Here is a 16437-nt window from a genome sequence, read left to right on the forward strand (position 1 = left end):
ATAAGAATCAGTGCTGGTATTGGAAAGAACACACAATCTGCCTCTCAACAGAGAGAAGTCAGAACTAAAGTATAATCTTCAGGCATCAAATGGGCATTGCAAGTTTCCCTCACAGGTGGAATAGATGACTGTTTCCTCCTGATCTTTACTTTAGAACCATGTTTTTGTCAAAAAAGGTCATGATGTTGAAGCAATTCAAAGGAATATAAGTATAAGCTCTACCAAGGTTCCAGAAGAATAAACAAATGGTGGTCTTTTCATGGATATTATCTCTTTAAAATCCATTAAAGACTCAATCCTTTGCAAGTAAACTTGCCAACATTCAGGCTGTGTATTCCTGTTACTTACGTTGACAAAACAGTTCCACGTTCACCCTCTATCTATTACTTTGGCACCCTCCAGCCCTTTCCATTTTCTTCCAACCCCCTAATTTATTTGTCCTGGAACAGCTAGAGCAGTAGATCTTATCAATCCTTAAGAATTTATGCTTTTCACAGTCCAATATAAGAAGAGTTGGAACTCATGACCTTAGGATTCTAGCAGCACATATCACTAGACCATCAATCAATTCAGTAACTGAAAAATCAAGACAACAGCTTCTAAGTAGTTATTTATGATCCTTGAAATATAACAATGTAAAAAAGAAAATTTGCAGCTAATAATATATGTGAATTTATGAGCCACAATTTACACACCACTCTGTCCCACAAAGATTAAAAAAAAAAAAAAAAAAAAAAGAATTTGGTAAAAAACAAGTTAACTTTTAATCCTTTCAAAAGCTGTTCTCTCTGAATTTCACCTCAGTGGTGTATCAGTTGGGATGCTATCCCAATCTATTTCTTCATGACAAGACAACTGTGGAATTAACAGAACAGCCTCTTTTTTCAGGCCTATTTTTATATTCTGAAAGGTTTACTGTGTTTTTCTTAATCCTTAAGTTGCATATTCATTGCTATATTTTCATCTAACTGCTGTCACTTATATTGTCATGCAGAAGGGCAAATCAGGGTCAGTTTATGTAAGCGGCATCAATCTGAAAAACTTCATCAGTCTTTATTTCAAAGCATTATGCAAAGAAAGCTGACATTAAGAGAGCCTTAACTGACAGCAAATGAAATCAATCAGCAAATCACTAAGCCATAATAAACTCGCTCAAGTTGTAGATAACCCTTCCTCTTCCAGGTCTTTAACTACAAGGCCCACCAAATGCAGTATCTGGGCAGAAATGTCTCCCTTCAATCCATTACAAAATCCCTGCAGTAATATAGCACATTATTTAAAGTATTTTTCTTGCCCTGTAAGTTATCAGTAAGAACAACAAACAGATAGAAAAATGTTTTACAATAAGCAGTTAAGTTTAAAAAAGACTAAACAAAAAATCCCAGCATTTGAAGCAGTTTCTTTTTTAGTTTAAATGTAATTAAGAACAGAAAATAATTTGATTCTGTTTCTACTACTAAGATATTTGTGTAATAAAGCATATTGCCTTATTAACTCCTATTGTTTAGACTCACTTGCTCAGCATTTCTTATTAGTTTTTGAAATTAAAAGAACAAGCAAAAAAATGTAAGGCTCCAAACAACTCCTAATCTTTCATGGTATTCACTACATGAATTCTTTTTGTAACCCATAAGACTATCAACAGTTTAACAGCTATGCTTCTGAATGGGCTTATCTGTTTTACAATAGTACACACTGGAGACAGTATTAAACAATAGTCACATGCAAGCTATGCAGTGGTTATCTGGTAAAATGATTCCTTTTCTGAAGACACTGTGCACAGATAATCCCATGGAGTTGTGAGAGATAGGACTTCTGACGCAAGAAAAATCGCCTAACCAAAGAGGTGCTGTGCAAACAATATTTGTTATTTTCTGTTATTGAATGATGCTTTATTTTTGCAGGTACAGCATTTAGGAGCCTGCCCTTATTCAGTGAAGCAGCTTTGGGTACATATTGAGATCACTATGTCTCTAGAGTAATTTTTCTCATAAAAGAATAATGACTAGAAGTCAATAAAGATGCTTCCTGTTATGCTATAAGATGCAGCAACCTGGTAAACAGATGGAAAAAAAAAAAACAAACTAAACCAAAACCAAACAGAATTAGAAGCAGAAGCAAAACTAAATAAATAAACTTAGTGAATGAAGGGTATATTTAACACAGTTCTTATAGAGCTTTCTTGCGTATCAGCACAGATAATTCATAAAGAGATTACCTGCATGCAACAGATGTAAATGTATGTAAAAGTCTAAGTGGACAAAGGCAGGTGGTTCCATAATTGCTCAACAGGGTCAAGAACATTTTCCATTAAGAAAGTTTACTAAAAGGGTTAAATGATTATATACTAACTTTGATGTTCAAGATAATTAGCAGCAGATCTTAACTGAAAGTTTTTACAAAACTAGTAATGCTTATGAAAGAGGCTGGACAACAGGCAGTAGTTTCACAGTCATAAAGAGACAGCTTTCAGTAACTGATTAAATGGTGATTACAGCTACTAACTTTGACATTTGCGGTCCTGTAGTACCAAAAACTTGACAGGGTTGGGCTGCAATCAGTGTACCAGCTAACTACAAAGCCTTCTGAGAAGGGTTCTTCATATAGCGTCCATTTATTACAATGAAGAAAGGCAATGGAAGAAACAAAAGAAATGAAAAGGTGGCTAAGAAAGCAACGAGGAAAAGACTGCTAAAAGAAATGCTGTGAAGAGGAAAGGAAGTTGGGAATGTAGCTAGCCTGCAGAAAGGAGAAGGGGTGTGAAATTCCAATTTTGAAAGACAAATTTCCAACACCACTGGCATTTTGAAGATGCCTCACTTTTATTTTTTAAATGGTATTCTGCTAGCACACATTAATGTTATGTGTTAAAAGAATTATAGTTAAAACAAATTATGCTAAAATGATTTCTAAATATTTATCATGATACAACCTATCTGGAGACTTAACTTCAGATACCAGCTGAACATATTTGAGGAGATTAGAGTTCTTCATGGTACATCTCTTCAATCTGGTTCTCTGAATTTTACTTAGTTGTTGATCAACGTTTCTTAAACCCTCCAACAACTTTATTTTTGACAAACTGAAGTTTGCAAAAGAGCAGGGTTGGAAGAGGTGTCATCCCACTCTAATGAGTTTAAAACACTTATTTATGAGTATTTCAACTCCAGGTGCAAGTGAAAAGTATCAATAAATTAATAATCACTGTTTCCTTAATGTATTCGAGGGGAGAAGAAAAGAGGCATATAGCAGCCCAGGCGCTGTGCAGCTCCAGGTGAATGAAGACTCAGTTTTATCCAAGAGGAAGCAGCAGTCTGATTCCAGAGGCGGCAACATTCTGGCCTCTGTAATGAAATGGGTAATTCCTTCTGTGTGTGAAATGGTGGAAGAAAAACACCAGAATTGTGTCCGCGTTGGGCACATGTATATATAAATGCAATGTCTTCAAGAATCTCTTAAAGAGGTTTCTCCTGTTTGAAGTATTAAGAGAGAAAAACAAACAAAACCCCACCACAATTATTTGTTCTTTTAACAGCCATACCATTAAAAAATAAAGAAAAAGGCTCCAAAACAGAAGTACAAGATTTAAGTTTTCAAGCAGCTCCTCCACAATTAATTCATCCCATTAAGTCCCCATGCCAGAAGTGATTTATGTTTGAAAGACTTGCCCTATGCAGAAGATAGAATCTGATGACAGAATTATAATATCACCTTTGAAATCACTTGCTTTCTCAATTTCGTAAGAACTATTTTATTGACAAGTAAACATGGAAATGATAAAGTGCTTACTATTTTGAGAAAAATTATCAACAGAATTTTGCATATTTTTTACCTCCTAATCTATCAAACATAAATCTAAAATTAATGAACAAGTGAAAATAAATACAAATTAAGAAGCTCCTAACACTTTAAACTACATTTATGTTTGCCCAATTAATCAGAAAAAGCAGACCTACAACACAATCCGATAATGCATGACTAAATCATACATGAATACATAATTTACATAAAATAAATGGTAAAAACCTACTCCTTCATAAATTTATAATGACTACACACTAACACTGAAGAGATGTCAGCACTTGGTTATATTACTACCGCCATTATAAGCCTTTATGTTATTACTGCACTTTTCATTTCAAATTACCTCAAAACACCTGAGAAACGCAAAGAAGCACATATAAACCCCATGTGGACTTCCTAAACCTGCTTGAACAGATGGACACATGCTGCAGACAGAGACCGAGGGAGAGCTAGACAGAGGGAGCACAAGGTGGGGGGAGGGAGGGGCAGAGGACGAGTGGGGACAGAAAGACAGAGAGAGTGGCAGAGCAAGTGAGACTGGGAGAGGTGGAGAGTGAGGGGTGAGGGACAGCAGGACGTGTGTGCCGCAGAGCGAGCAGCACGTCAGGGAGAGGGAACACGCTGCGCTGAGTGGAAAGCGTGCACCCTCATTACACCAGAAGCCTGCCTACGGTCTCGTCATCACATCTGCTTTTTCATACACCACATCAATGCATTAAACATTAACATCCTCATTGAAGTCACCCACAAAACACACCCGCTTGGATTCTCTAATTCATACAAATCGTGTAAAACAGCAACACAAATTCATATGTGAGTATCAGTTCTCTTTCAAACCAACATCCAGAAGTCAAACCCTATCCTTCAGCAACCAGATATTACAGGAGGGAGATCCCACCATGCCAAATATTGACCAAAAGCAACCGCCACAAATTAATAGGGCCAATTAATAAAATATGCAAATGGAGACTTAGAAGACAGAAGTTAAGGTAGCTTGCATGACAGAGAAAATGATTACTCCTTCCCTAATTGCAAATCTGCAGGCAGCCACCACGTGTGAACATTAGTGTCTGTCTGATCACACAGCCATATGCATGTCTTTCGGACATGCAGCGGATGTGCTTCTGACAACCACCGCTAGTTTCTTGTTGCCACTGTTTTTCACTGACAGTGCCTGAATAAAATCTATTACTTCTGTGTATCAGAACACCTGGGACATCCTCCATAAATACAGTCCTCTTGTAGAACCAACATGAAACAGTAGATACAGAGCATAACCTAGGTACACAGGGCAAAGCCACTAATTTGTGTGTTGTTAGCCTTTCCCTGTTTAGGAATCAAGCACTTGTACATCAAGTACACATTCCATACCTTACTGCTGTTGCAAAACCAGTCTGATGTACCTAAATTTTCCTCAAGAAGTTTCTTCCATCCCAGTTCTTATCCTTCTGCATCTACACTTCCAAATAGAAGGAATTTATTGTGTATTATTCATGTATACCATGCCTAACTATTTATACACGAATGTTCAAACCTTACATGGTTTATCTAGGGACTTTATGCATTGTTTTTTAGGTCAAATTGCTTGCAGAGAGTATTAATTACATATTTGACGTAGAAGTACACGAGATAATTCTGACGAATCTTCTGAATTACTACTTTTTGTGTGAGCCAATAACCTCTTTTGGAACAGAGAGCTGAGAGAATATTACCCTCTTCCTAAAGGTGTAGCACAATTCAATTTCATATTTGATAAACAGTTGATAACCTTTACTGGTTAATTTAAATCGTCATCTGCCAAGCAACACTACTAGAATTAGGAATTCCATCTTATTTCAGTTGCTTTATTTCACCCTATATCCTGTATTTATTGGAGGCTTCACACAACAGTTTCACATTTCGTCTTCAGTGGGAACATTCAGCCATGGCCAGAACAGCACACCTTAAATTCTGTTCTCATGTGTTTCTGGTGCCTGAAAACAATACTATAGTTTTCACTTTCAAACTTATACTAAGTAACAAACAGCACAACTTTGTGACATAACGTCCTTCACAGCAATTAAATACCAGGTGAGAGTGTCTCAAAGCTACAGCAATTGTATATTTTTACTCTTCAAGATACTGGACTTCTTTCATTACTTGTCCATCTCAAGTGACATCTTCATACTATTAGGGTAATTCTTGTTACAGTTTCCAAGAATTTAACAAACACCTAAAAATTAACTCATACTTTCACTGCTTGCATGGGGCTTTAGAAGACACCCAGTGCAAGGGCATCCTTGTTGAGTAATTTAATTTCAACCTATTATGTAATTTTGCAATTCAAGAGACATGACATAAAGTGTAGGCTTTGGAGAACGCACACAGAACTTTGTGTCTCAAATATTTCATTTAATTAGCTAAAGGTAATGGTACACTAGATTATACAACACATTCTTTAAAAGATGCATGACACTTCCTATGCAGCTTAACAATTATTTCATTTGGGAATGACAGGGGGTTTATTTACGTGTTTGTTTGATCAGCCCTGTAAGCATTCATGGTATTTGGAATGTTGGATCCATTTGCTAGAAAAAACAACCTTCTGGTTTTACAAAATTATTAATTAAGTATGCCACCAAAAAAAAGAAAATCTCTGACAGCTTAATTCACAGTCAAGCAACTTAGGTTCATCACGACAACCTTCTTTGCACTTGTCACTTTTAAAGAAAGCATATGTTTCCCAAGAAACATTCATATAGAGGTAAGAGTAACTGAAAAATTCCAGGAGTACCCATATACCAAATGACAAGGAACACAATGCTGCTGAGCCCATCAAGTAAATTAAGGATAGCATCTCTCATTCAAAACACCTTTAAGAGCCATTTGCTTTCTGAAAAAGTTGAAAGAAATATAACTTACGCAGATGTGTACGCACACACAAATGTACTAGATTCTTTGCTTCCTCTATATGATGAAAAAATGATACACATTGAAACAATAGATTAAAAAATATTATTAATTACTGATTACAGTCACCTACTATGAAGCAGATGTGTGAATAATAAAAATAAAACAATGCAATCTTCTGTGAGTACTTACCAGTTCTGATAGCCAGTTCTTCATCCCTATCACACTAATTTAACATATTAATTTTTTGTAATTTTTTAAAAGAAATAATCAAATAGCAAAAAATTTTGACCTGGGGAAAAAACTCCATATGTCTAACACTTGCAGATAATAAGGCCTTTAACTGAAATGTACTTGTCACAGATGAACTATAAAATACATGTAGTAGCAGTTACAGAGCCCATGCATGCAAACAATTCCAGTGGTTTTAATAAGTAGTATCCAGGAAGTGATTACTAACTGCTTGCCTCATTCAAGAGTAAGTTACCCAGTGCACACATTGCTATGTGTTCATTATACCACAAGCACTCTGCACAAATGTGAAACACAACTCTTGTACTTCTGTTTCTCTTAATCTTCTTAGAAAGAAAGAAGGAACAGGCTGTCTTGCAAATCCTTCTACAGTCATCCTGAGGTCAAAAAGGAATGGGAGAGGGGATGAGAGGGGAAAAGAAAAAAAAAAAAAAAGGCAGCTATGACTGAATAGGCTACCAAATTAGAAGATCGGTATTTAAAAGCTGGTGAAGTCTATGACAGCTTCTTTGAAAAGATGCCACCTGTGGAACTTTTTGCACAGCATTAAAAGTGATCACCAGTGTACTGGGGAAACATTTGCAACTCTGCCCTCTGCTAGGGAAGTACAGCTGTGTTAACTGAACTTCACAGGAATGTCAGGTGCTACTTATTACTACTTTATTGTGGAAACACAATAATACACAGATAATTTAAATCTTTATCATATTGTAATGCATGCCTGCAAGGCAGCAATAGTGAGAAATGTTCAGCTTAGAATTTGCCTTCTTGAATATCTGATTGTGACCCTGTTCCTGCAATTATGTACTACATCTAGAACGTAAAATTTACAATAAATTTTAAAAGATTATTACAGAAAGGTACCCATGCTATGCAGTACTTGCATTGTCTGAGCTCCTTGCACTTTACGTGACTCTCCTCTCTCTGATGCACATAGAAGAGCACAATGAAAGAAGTATGTACTCATTCTGTCTTTTGTTCCATCATTGAGAAAACAAAACAGTGTATCACAAGAATGAAGTAATTCTGCACAGCTATATGACTATGAGATAGTTTGTGTGTAAGAACTTAAGAACAAAAGAAGGCACTGCAGAGACTCCATTTTTCAGAACTGAGAGGATGTACATTTTAAGTTCAGTTCTCTTTTTTCCATTATTTTATCCTAATGAAATTAGTAATTTGAAACACAAAAGTCTTTAAATTTACATGAACAAAACAGCTTCTATACTTAAGTATTTCAAATATCAGTTTCTTTTATATTAGCAATGCTCAAAAATCACTATTACTTCCAAAACTGTAATACAGAAAAATCTTATAATGGCCAAGAAGAAGCACAAAAATTCTGTCTTTTTATTTTCTTATTTTACTTATCTTTTGTAAATCAAGAGGGAGGGGAACAAAAAGGAGGTCAGGATAAAGTGATATTAATTTTCAAATACATTTTCCTTTTTCATGGTCATATTCCTGTCAGTTATTTAACATTATAACTGCAAAATTTAAAGTTCACATCATCTCTGAAACATCGTATGCAAGAATATATATGGAAATGATTTCTCTTTCAACTGTTGACTGCAAAGTTTCAAAGCTTTTTAAGCTTTCTGTTCTCCACACATTCAGAGCAGTGTAGCTTCTTGTTCTATCTCAGATGCAAAAAAGGAGAAAAAGAAACAGGATAATTTTAGACTCTAACCTGAAATGCTACAACCTCTGGCCTGCCCTTCAGCCCTTCCACTGCAAAGGTCTCTAGGTGCAGTTTGGGTAGCTGCAGGGTGAAGTCATTCCTGGTTGCTGCAGTCCGTGACAGCAAGGTCTGATCTCTGACCTAAAGGGAAAAAAACAGCATCAATGGTAATTCCCCTTCAGACACATTAACTGGGATGAACTGGGTCCCCTTGAGCCCACTGAGTGGACTTGCATTGATCGCTGGACCTGAAATCCATGAATAAATTTAGGACTAATTGATTTTTCGTTGCAAATAAATCTCTAATTCAGAGGGCTGGGAGAGAATGTTAAGAAGAAAAAGCATCTTCCCTTGGTCTGAAATAAGAAGGAAAGAAGAGACACTAAGGGCTCACAAGCCCATCTGGTATGTACATTTCACAGATCTGTCCCCCGTAAAAACCTCGTAAGGGAAGAAATGGCAAGTGCACTTCTGACTCAAACAAACAGCAGCTATGAAATTAAAAAACTTCATGTGATCATACAAACAAGAAGCCGGCACGTGAGTTCTGTGTGCTGCAGGGAGATTGTACCCGTCCTGTGCAATAAGGTCCATTCAATGTCAATTCAGTTAAACCCCACATTAAAATGAATAATCCTCAAACAAAGCAAAATAAACCAACCTGTGGCTCTGCAATTAATTGATGGAGAAGGAAAAAACAAAACAAACCAAAACACAGAATCACAGAATGTTAGGGGTTGGAAGGGACCTCCAATCCCCCTGCCAGAGCAGGAACACCCAGATGAGGTTACACAGGAATGTGTCCAGGTGGGTTTTGAATGTCTCCAGAGAAGGAGACTCCACAACCTCCCTGGGCAGCCTGTTCCAAACAAAACAGAACCAAAGCAAACCAACCAAACAAAAACAAATTAAAAACCCACCTCAAACAAACAAACAAACAAACAACCCACACACACAAAAAAACAATAAAGCACCCGCCTGCTACTAGATTTCTTATTGTGGACTCACTGTAAGAAATAATGCACTAATTGGTATTAGTTGCCTTCCATACAGTTTATAACTATTCCGATTCGAGTGGGAAATGCTAGGATTCGCACAGGATTCAGCCAGTTTGATAGTTATTTAGTTAGTTTTGCAGGCACCATGAAACCAAAGGCCAAAACATCCACCCCCCCGCAGCCCCCACGCTGCTCCCGCGCGCGGGCCGTTGGTGCCACAGCGCCACCTGCCGGCCACGCCAGGAGCGGGCCGGGCTGGCGGCAGCCGCGCACGGCGGGCGCGGGACAAACACGCGGGTTTCCGCGGGGCGCGAGCCGACCGACCAACGCCTTTGTGTCCGCGCGCGGCCGCACCCACCCGCCTCGCGCGCCAGACCAATGTCGCGACCGTTACCCAAAACGCAACGTCTTCCCGCGTATCCCGACAGGTAATTAGCCCGCCAGAGCCGACGTGGAATTAATGTGTATTTAACACGTAACTTCCACGGACCGTCACTGACGTTCATACACCGTGTGCTGCCGCACACCCACTTTTCATTCTATTTAACGCAAAAATGACCATGTCCACCCCCAGGAGAACCCAGTGGTCAGATTAGATTCTAACACAGATGGATAGATGCACATACAAACATATATCAGTACGAATGAATAGATGAAATACGATCATTTGTCTCTGTTGAGTAGCAATAGCTAGTACTGCAAAAATAATTTACTGTCTTTAACAACACTACACAGTCTGATACTAAAACACTTACTAAACATATACTAAATACATAACAAATACAATATTTACTAAATACTATTTTAAAACTTCAGTTTTTCTTAGAGACTCCCTTGCTCAAAAGAACTCAAGAAATATGAAATAAAACATATGTCCATTCATTTTAAATCTCAAAATATCATTTTGTAACCACTTAGAAAATTAGGGTTTTGTGAAATGTTGATTATGAGTGAATGTATTTCAAATAACAGCACAGGCTTTGAAATCTGCTCTGAAAGAAGTATGCATGTGTAAATCTACTGATACAAAGAAGAATTATTTTTTCTTTATTCGTTGCTCTGTTCTGTGGGAATAGGGAGCCCTACATTTCCCAAGTTGACCTAAAGAATTCCTGTCAATACCTGTGGCTGCCAAACATATGCACTATGATGCAATTTTTATAACAGGAAAGGTCCTCTACACATTTTTTGCACACATAGTGCACTAGGTTCAGGATACACAGTCCTGTGAAACAAACATACTCTCTGGAGTGTTCTGTCAGCATGTGTAATTCCGGTCAGATGTTAACCTTGCTGAATATAACAAAATGCATTGCTTTAAATACACACATGCATACACACACACACACACACACACACACACACAACTTGATTTACATTTTTATAGCTTATATATCCCAACTTCTCAGTGTCTTTGCTGCCAGTATGCACACAGATAAAAGAAAACATTAATGTGGATTAAGGTACTAAGAATTTATCAACATCAAACCACCAGTGTTTTGCCTTCTACCCTTCTGAACCGTAGTCAATAGATCTAAATATTTTACTGCACCCTGGCCAATTCATTGTTTGATGTTTAAAAACTCACCCAGAATCAAAGAAAATTTATTAAATTTCAGCCCCCAAATGAGATACTATTAGCTTTGAAAGTCAAGTTTAACTGCGATATTGATGATTCTCTTTTTTCTGTGACAAAATTCACAAGGGAAATCCCTATGTCAAAGTACAAAAGCAGATTGCTAATACTAGGGGGAAAAAAACAATGTATAAGCAATGTAGGTATAATACACACACAATACAGGCAGTGGAAGTCCTTTTAACCCTATTAGTTTCAAACTCTCCATTTCAGGGGCCTGACACTCACTGAACAATAAAATAAAAAAGCCTTTTTTTAAAATGGCTGAATTGTGGTAAACATGTGCCATTAATACCACTGCACCACAAAAGTACATATCCGTTCCTTAAAGTGTATGATATTCAATATGATGATTCATAACTATAAAAAATAAAAAACCTCAACAACTTTTTATGTTTGCAAATATTTAGATCATAAAGAATGAATCTCATTATCAACACACATACTGAGAAACAGAAAATGAAGACAGAGTTTTCCTTTGAAAAATACTCACAAGGGTTCAGGGAAAATTATAAGCACAAAATACTGGGCACAAATATCACTACACTATTTCACTAAGACTAAAAACAGTCTTCAAGTTGGCTACCTGCTCAAGGAATGGAAAGCTATAATGCCCATCCCTGCATGGGACCACACTGGATAGGCTATACCTACATGAAATCTTAGTTTAGAACTAATTTAATCACTTTCTGGCTATTTGCTTTTTGAGATCCAGAAAGATTATGACTAGAGTTGGGAGACTGTGATTATTTGCTCATTCTCTAAGGAAGTAAGCACAGTGCTCACACACACACGTTACACAACTATCAAGCAAAGGTAAAATGGGTAATTTTATTTAAAAAAAAAAAAAAAAGAAATCAACAGAAACCAACTAAACAAACAAAGGAAAAAACCCATAACTGGGCTTCCTGGCAGCTTGACAGTGAGGAAAACCATCCTATATAGTTAAGCTTTAAGATCCAAGTTTCAGACGTTTTTGTATTTAACAACACTTTTTTTTCTTCACACGAAATCTAAAGCAAGACTATTTTATCTGAGATGTCTCCTCAGGCTAGAGACCTAATACTATAATCCAAAAAAACCTAATCAGCTAATAAGGCTTATTGCAATGATTAAAAATGTCTAAAACCAGTTCCACTTCTTTACACTTAAAAGTTAATAGAGATAAAAAATATATACAAATGTATCTATATCCAATGCGAATGGAGATTTTGGCTGTAGATTTTGGCTATTTCTGATTTTGGTAAACAGAATTTTGGCTGAGATAATGAAAAGCTGTGAGAGTGGTTTTATATGGAGTGTATAAGTACTGCAACAGTAGGTTGCTAGGTATGATCACTAGACTTTTCGGTTTAGCCTTACATACTGTTTGAAAACAGGCAAAATCATAAATGGATCCACACAACTCTACTACCAAACTCAAACATTTTCAAACAAAGGAGCCTAGTGACTTATGTCAGTGTTTAACTTTTTAATTAATTAAGAGAGCAACACAGAAGACAACACTGTAGCCACTCAATTTAAAATCAATAAAGTACTGATGAATTCACATCAAAGCTGAAACTGAATAATAAACTGAAGTTACCTTATTGACTCATCCAAGGTGTAGAATTTGATGGGCTAATTCTACGTGTCAAAAAGTGATATTAAAATTCTCCGCTGATCAGAAATAACAATAGTTTTGCCTACAGTCCACTTATGTGCTCACTTCTTTGTTTTATCTCTGCACAGTTTGAGCTGGTATATCCAGTTATGCCAATAGAGACATGGTACTAAATGCTAGCAAGTTGTAAACAGTATTAAGATGTGCTTCCCTCTCTAATGTCTTTCCCTTGTTACTGTCTAACTAGTACAACGAACTGGAGATTTTAGTTCCTTGTTTTGGGCCTAATTCAATGCTTTCTTATGTTGAAAAGAAAGTAAGATTATTTAGGGATATAAACTTCACTATACCAGCTACACAGAACATTCTATATGTTCTAAGTTCACCAATGCTACCTAAAAAATAGTACCATGAAAGTACAAGATTTTGTGCTTATTTTACTTTCATTTACTCCTACTGTTTTTTATAGCATATCATCTGCAATTTAAACACTGAACAAAAACGACAACGATGCAGTGATTTGATGATAAGGGTAAGGCAAACAATTATTTCATCTGCTTGACTCTGAGATGACCATATTGCTGAGATAACAAAAGCTACAAATATTTTATGCAAATCATTCTAAAAGAGTACAAGCAAAATGGTTTCTACCATAATTTTTTGTGTTCTGCATGTGACATATAATTAACAAAAATGGCTTTAGATCTTGGTAAAATAGAAGGAGGCAGTTTGAATGCAAACTATATCTTAAGACTTAACCACAGTCTTGTAAATATGTGGCTGATTTAGCTGCATAATATCCATGCTGTCAGGGCAGCATGTAGAATGGAAGCCATATTGCAGAAATCAAGGGCATGCACATCTATTCAAGATGGTCTTTAGCCTTCTTTCATGAGAAGCACTTTAACAGAAATAAGTTAAATACTAACTCATTTGGGTGGGCAAAACTTTGTTACAGTGGCAAAATGATCATGGAACTAAGGAGAAAAGTAAAAAAGTATATACACACATGGACAGAATTAAACCTTCATGAACACTTCCTCATTTTTTAATGTTTAGATATCAATTGTTGATGTTCTATTAATAAAAAATGCAAGTGAATATATATGAAGGAAGTTACACCAACAACAGTACTGATAGTATTGATAATAGTAGTTCTTCAAGTACGTTGCCAATACAGATGATCTGTCTAAGGATATATCCATATGCTGTCATTCTTGAGCTTGCGCTCTCCAGAAAACACTGATCATGTTTGAAGTGTTAGCCCTTTGAGGGAATACAGACCCCAAAGATTTGCTAAAGGATTTGGCATGTGTGACATCCAAAGAAGTATATACCACAGCAGCCTGTCAGATCCAAGAGACAATCTGATAATAGCAGTTGCTCATAAACACCAGAGTCTGAGTCTACCCTGAAAATAAGGAAATAGCTCAAAAATTATATATTCATCTTATTGAATGAAGGCCTATGTAATATAAAATTTTCCACCAGGATGTTTTCAGAATTAAAGATCACTCCAGAACAAGAGACACTGTGTATGGTAAGACTGCATTGCTTAATCTGAAGGCACTTTAAATCAAACATCTGAAAACTGGAAAGCTATAGCTACAATTAGAGAGTGAAATAGGTGAGGAATGATGTTGGGAGCCAAACTATCAAATGGACTGCAAAAAACGTTCCTCAAATTCTTTTTTTTGTTTGTGTTTTTTTTTTTTTTTCTCTTCTCCATGAAGACCAAACCAAACTACACCAAATCACAATGTGTCTTGCTTAGACAAAATAGTACCTCAGAGGAGGGAAAGCAAAGAAGAGCTACATGGTCCGGTTGAATGGATACTTGTTATATCAGAGTTATATTTGATTACTCATTAAAGGCCAACAGATCATTGCATACTCTTTCATCAAAAAAAGGAATATATTCTCAAACTGAGCAGTCTGACTTCTGGTGATAGTGGGGGTGTTAAATAGCATTTCCACACACCCTGCCACAGGTAGACATACCTGATTATAATTAGGTATACTGAATATTTCACTTAGTTGAAAATCTACCAAAAATCTGTATTAGCATACAGATTTAGTGACTATCCTTTTTGATTACTGCCATGCATATCTGTATTTAATTACAATACAAGTAATTTCATAGGCAGTTTTTAAAATAACATTAATTACTGTGTAACAACATTTGTGTAAGGAGAGACGTATGTCATAAAACTGACATTTTGGGCATGACTGGCTTTTTTCTTTCTTTTTAAAGACCAATCAAGATTCTGGAAATTAATTTTAAGAGTAGAATATCATCCCAGGCTTACTTATATGTTTAATTCAAGCCTTCTTATATTATTACACACACAGTACACGCTCTGTTGAATAAGATGTTAGTTTGATCCAGAGTTGTTTTTTGCAAACATTGACCACTGCACCTAAGCTTCACTGCAGTTGCAGGATGTGCACTATAATACATCCCCTATGAATGGATTTCAGTGACCTTGGGCTGAAAATGAACCTATGTCTGGAGAAAATAACACTTAATGTATTCAGTAATTCCACAATTCTCCAAACAAGGATTTTTCCTTACTGAAGGTAACTACACAAAAGTATTCAGCTTTAAAAAAAAAAAAAAAAAGCCAAAGAAGACAAATGCGCAGTACAATTAGTTATTTAGATATGTCTAAACAGAAAACAGTTAAGCACATGGATATGACATCCAGCAATGTCTTATCTTTAGTTTGTCAAGGTTTTTAAATCCCTCTTGAGCTGGAGTACCATTTTTAGCTTGGCTAGGTCAGAATGACACTGAACAATATGAGTGATGACACACCAGACAGCTATATGGACAGAGCTGTCATCAGCAAGCCAGCTGTGCTAACACCTGTATGTCCTGCACAACTGATCTTTAGGAACAAGGATCAAGAAAGTCACTTTAGTGGGGGGGTGGTGGGGGAGGACAAAAGTCATTCATAAAACATAGAAATGAAGAGGTGCTAATTTGTGATGAAGGAGGAGAAAAAGTAATGTTTTTACTGCATTTTTTTCTTAGCACAGAGAAATAATAGCTTGTTTCCTACTATAAAACTTCTTACAGTAGTCACTTAGAATTTTAATATTCTAATTGGGTTTTCCTTGTAATTCTATTGCATGTACAAATACCCACTGTTTCAACAGGCTTGTGATAGGGCCAGTTTATAACAACTGAGGACCACAGCAATTAATAGACCCTGAGCACACACCCACAAGCAGGTTTCATTCTGCTAATGTGTCTAAACACATAGAACAACCAGCTCTGGAAGTAACATAAGGCTAAGGAAAAATTTCTAAGCTGAGATGTCTAATTTGAGAGCTTCTAAATAATTATTGACACGACTAAACAATATGGTTATAGATCATATATGACTACAGATCCCCGTTTAAGAAATGTGGCTGATCAGTACACCTGAAAGTATCAGGTCATAGCACAGAATCACAGAGTGTTAGGGATTGGAAGGGACCTCGAAAGATCATCTAGTCCAATCTGCCTGCTGGAGCAGGAACACCTACATGAGGTTACACAGGAAGGTGTCCAGGCAGGTCTTGAATG

General features: G+C 36.5%; 1 protein-coding gene across 5 annotated transcripts in view; it reads right to left on the reverse strand.

Annotated features, from left to right (window-relative positions):
* Positions 1-16437, reverse strand: part of CCDC171 (coiled-coil domain containing 171) — a 161409-nt gene that overhangs the window by 33304 nt on the left and 111668 nt on the right. For 4 of the 5 annotated variants that reach the window (XM_065861282.2, XM_071802753.1, XM_071802754.1 and 1 more), the window contains one exon: positions 8636-8767. The exons of the other annotated variant lie outside the window; for it this stretch is intronic. In XM_065861282.2, the coding sequence (XP_065717354.2) occupies positions 8636-8767 (132 nt within the window). The remainder of the gene's footprint in view (positions 1-8635; positions 8768-16437) is intronic. 5 annotated transcript variants of the gene reach the window in all.

The sequence above is a fragment of the Patagioenas fasciata genome, chromosome Z, assembly GCF_037038585.1.
Source record: "Patagioenas fasciata isolate bPatFas1 chromosome Z, bPatFas1.hap1, whole genome shotgun sequence".
Lineage (NCBI taxonomy): Eukaryota > Metazoa > Chordata > Aves > Columbiformes > Columbidae > Patagioenas > Patagioenas fasciata.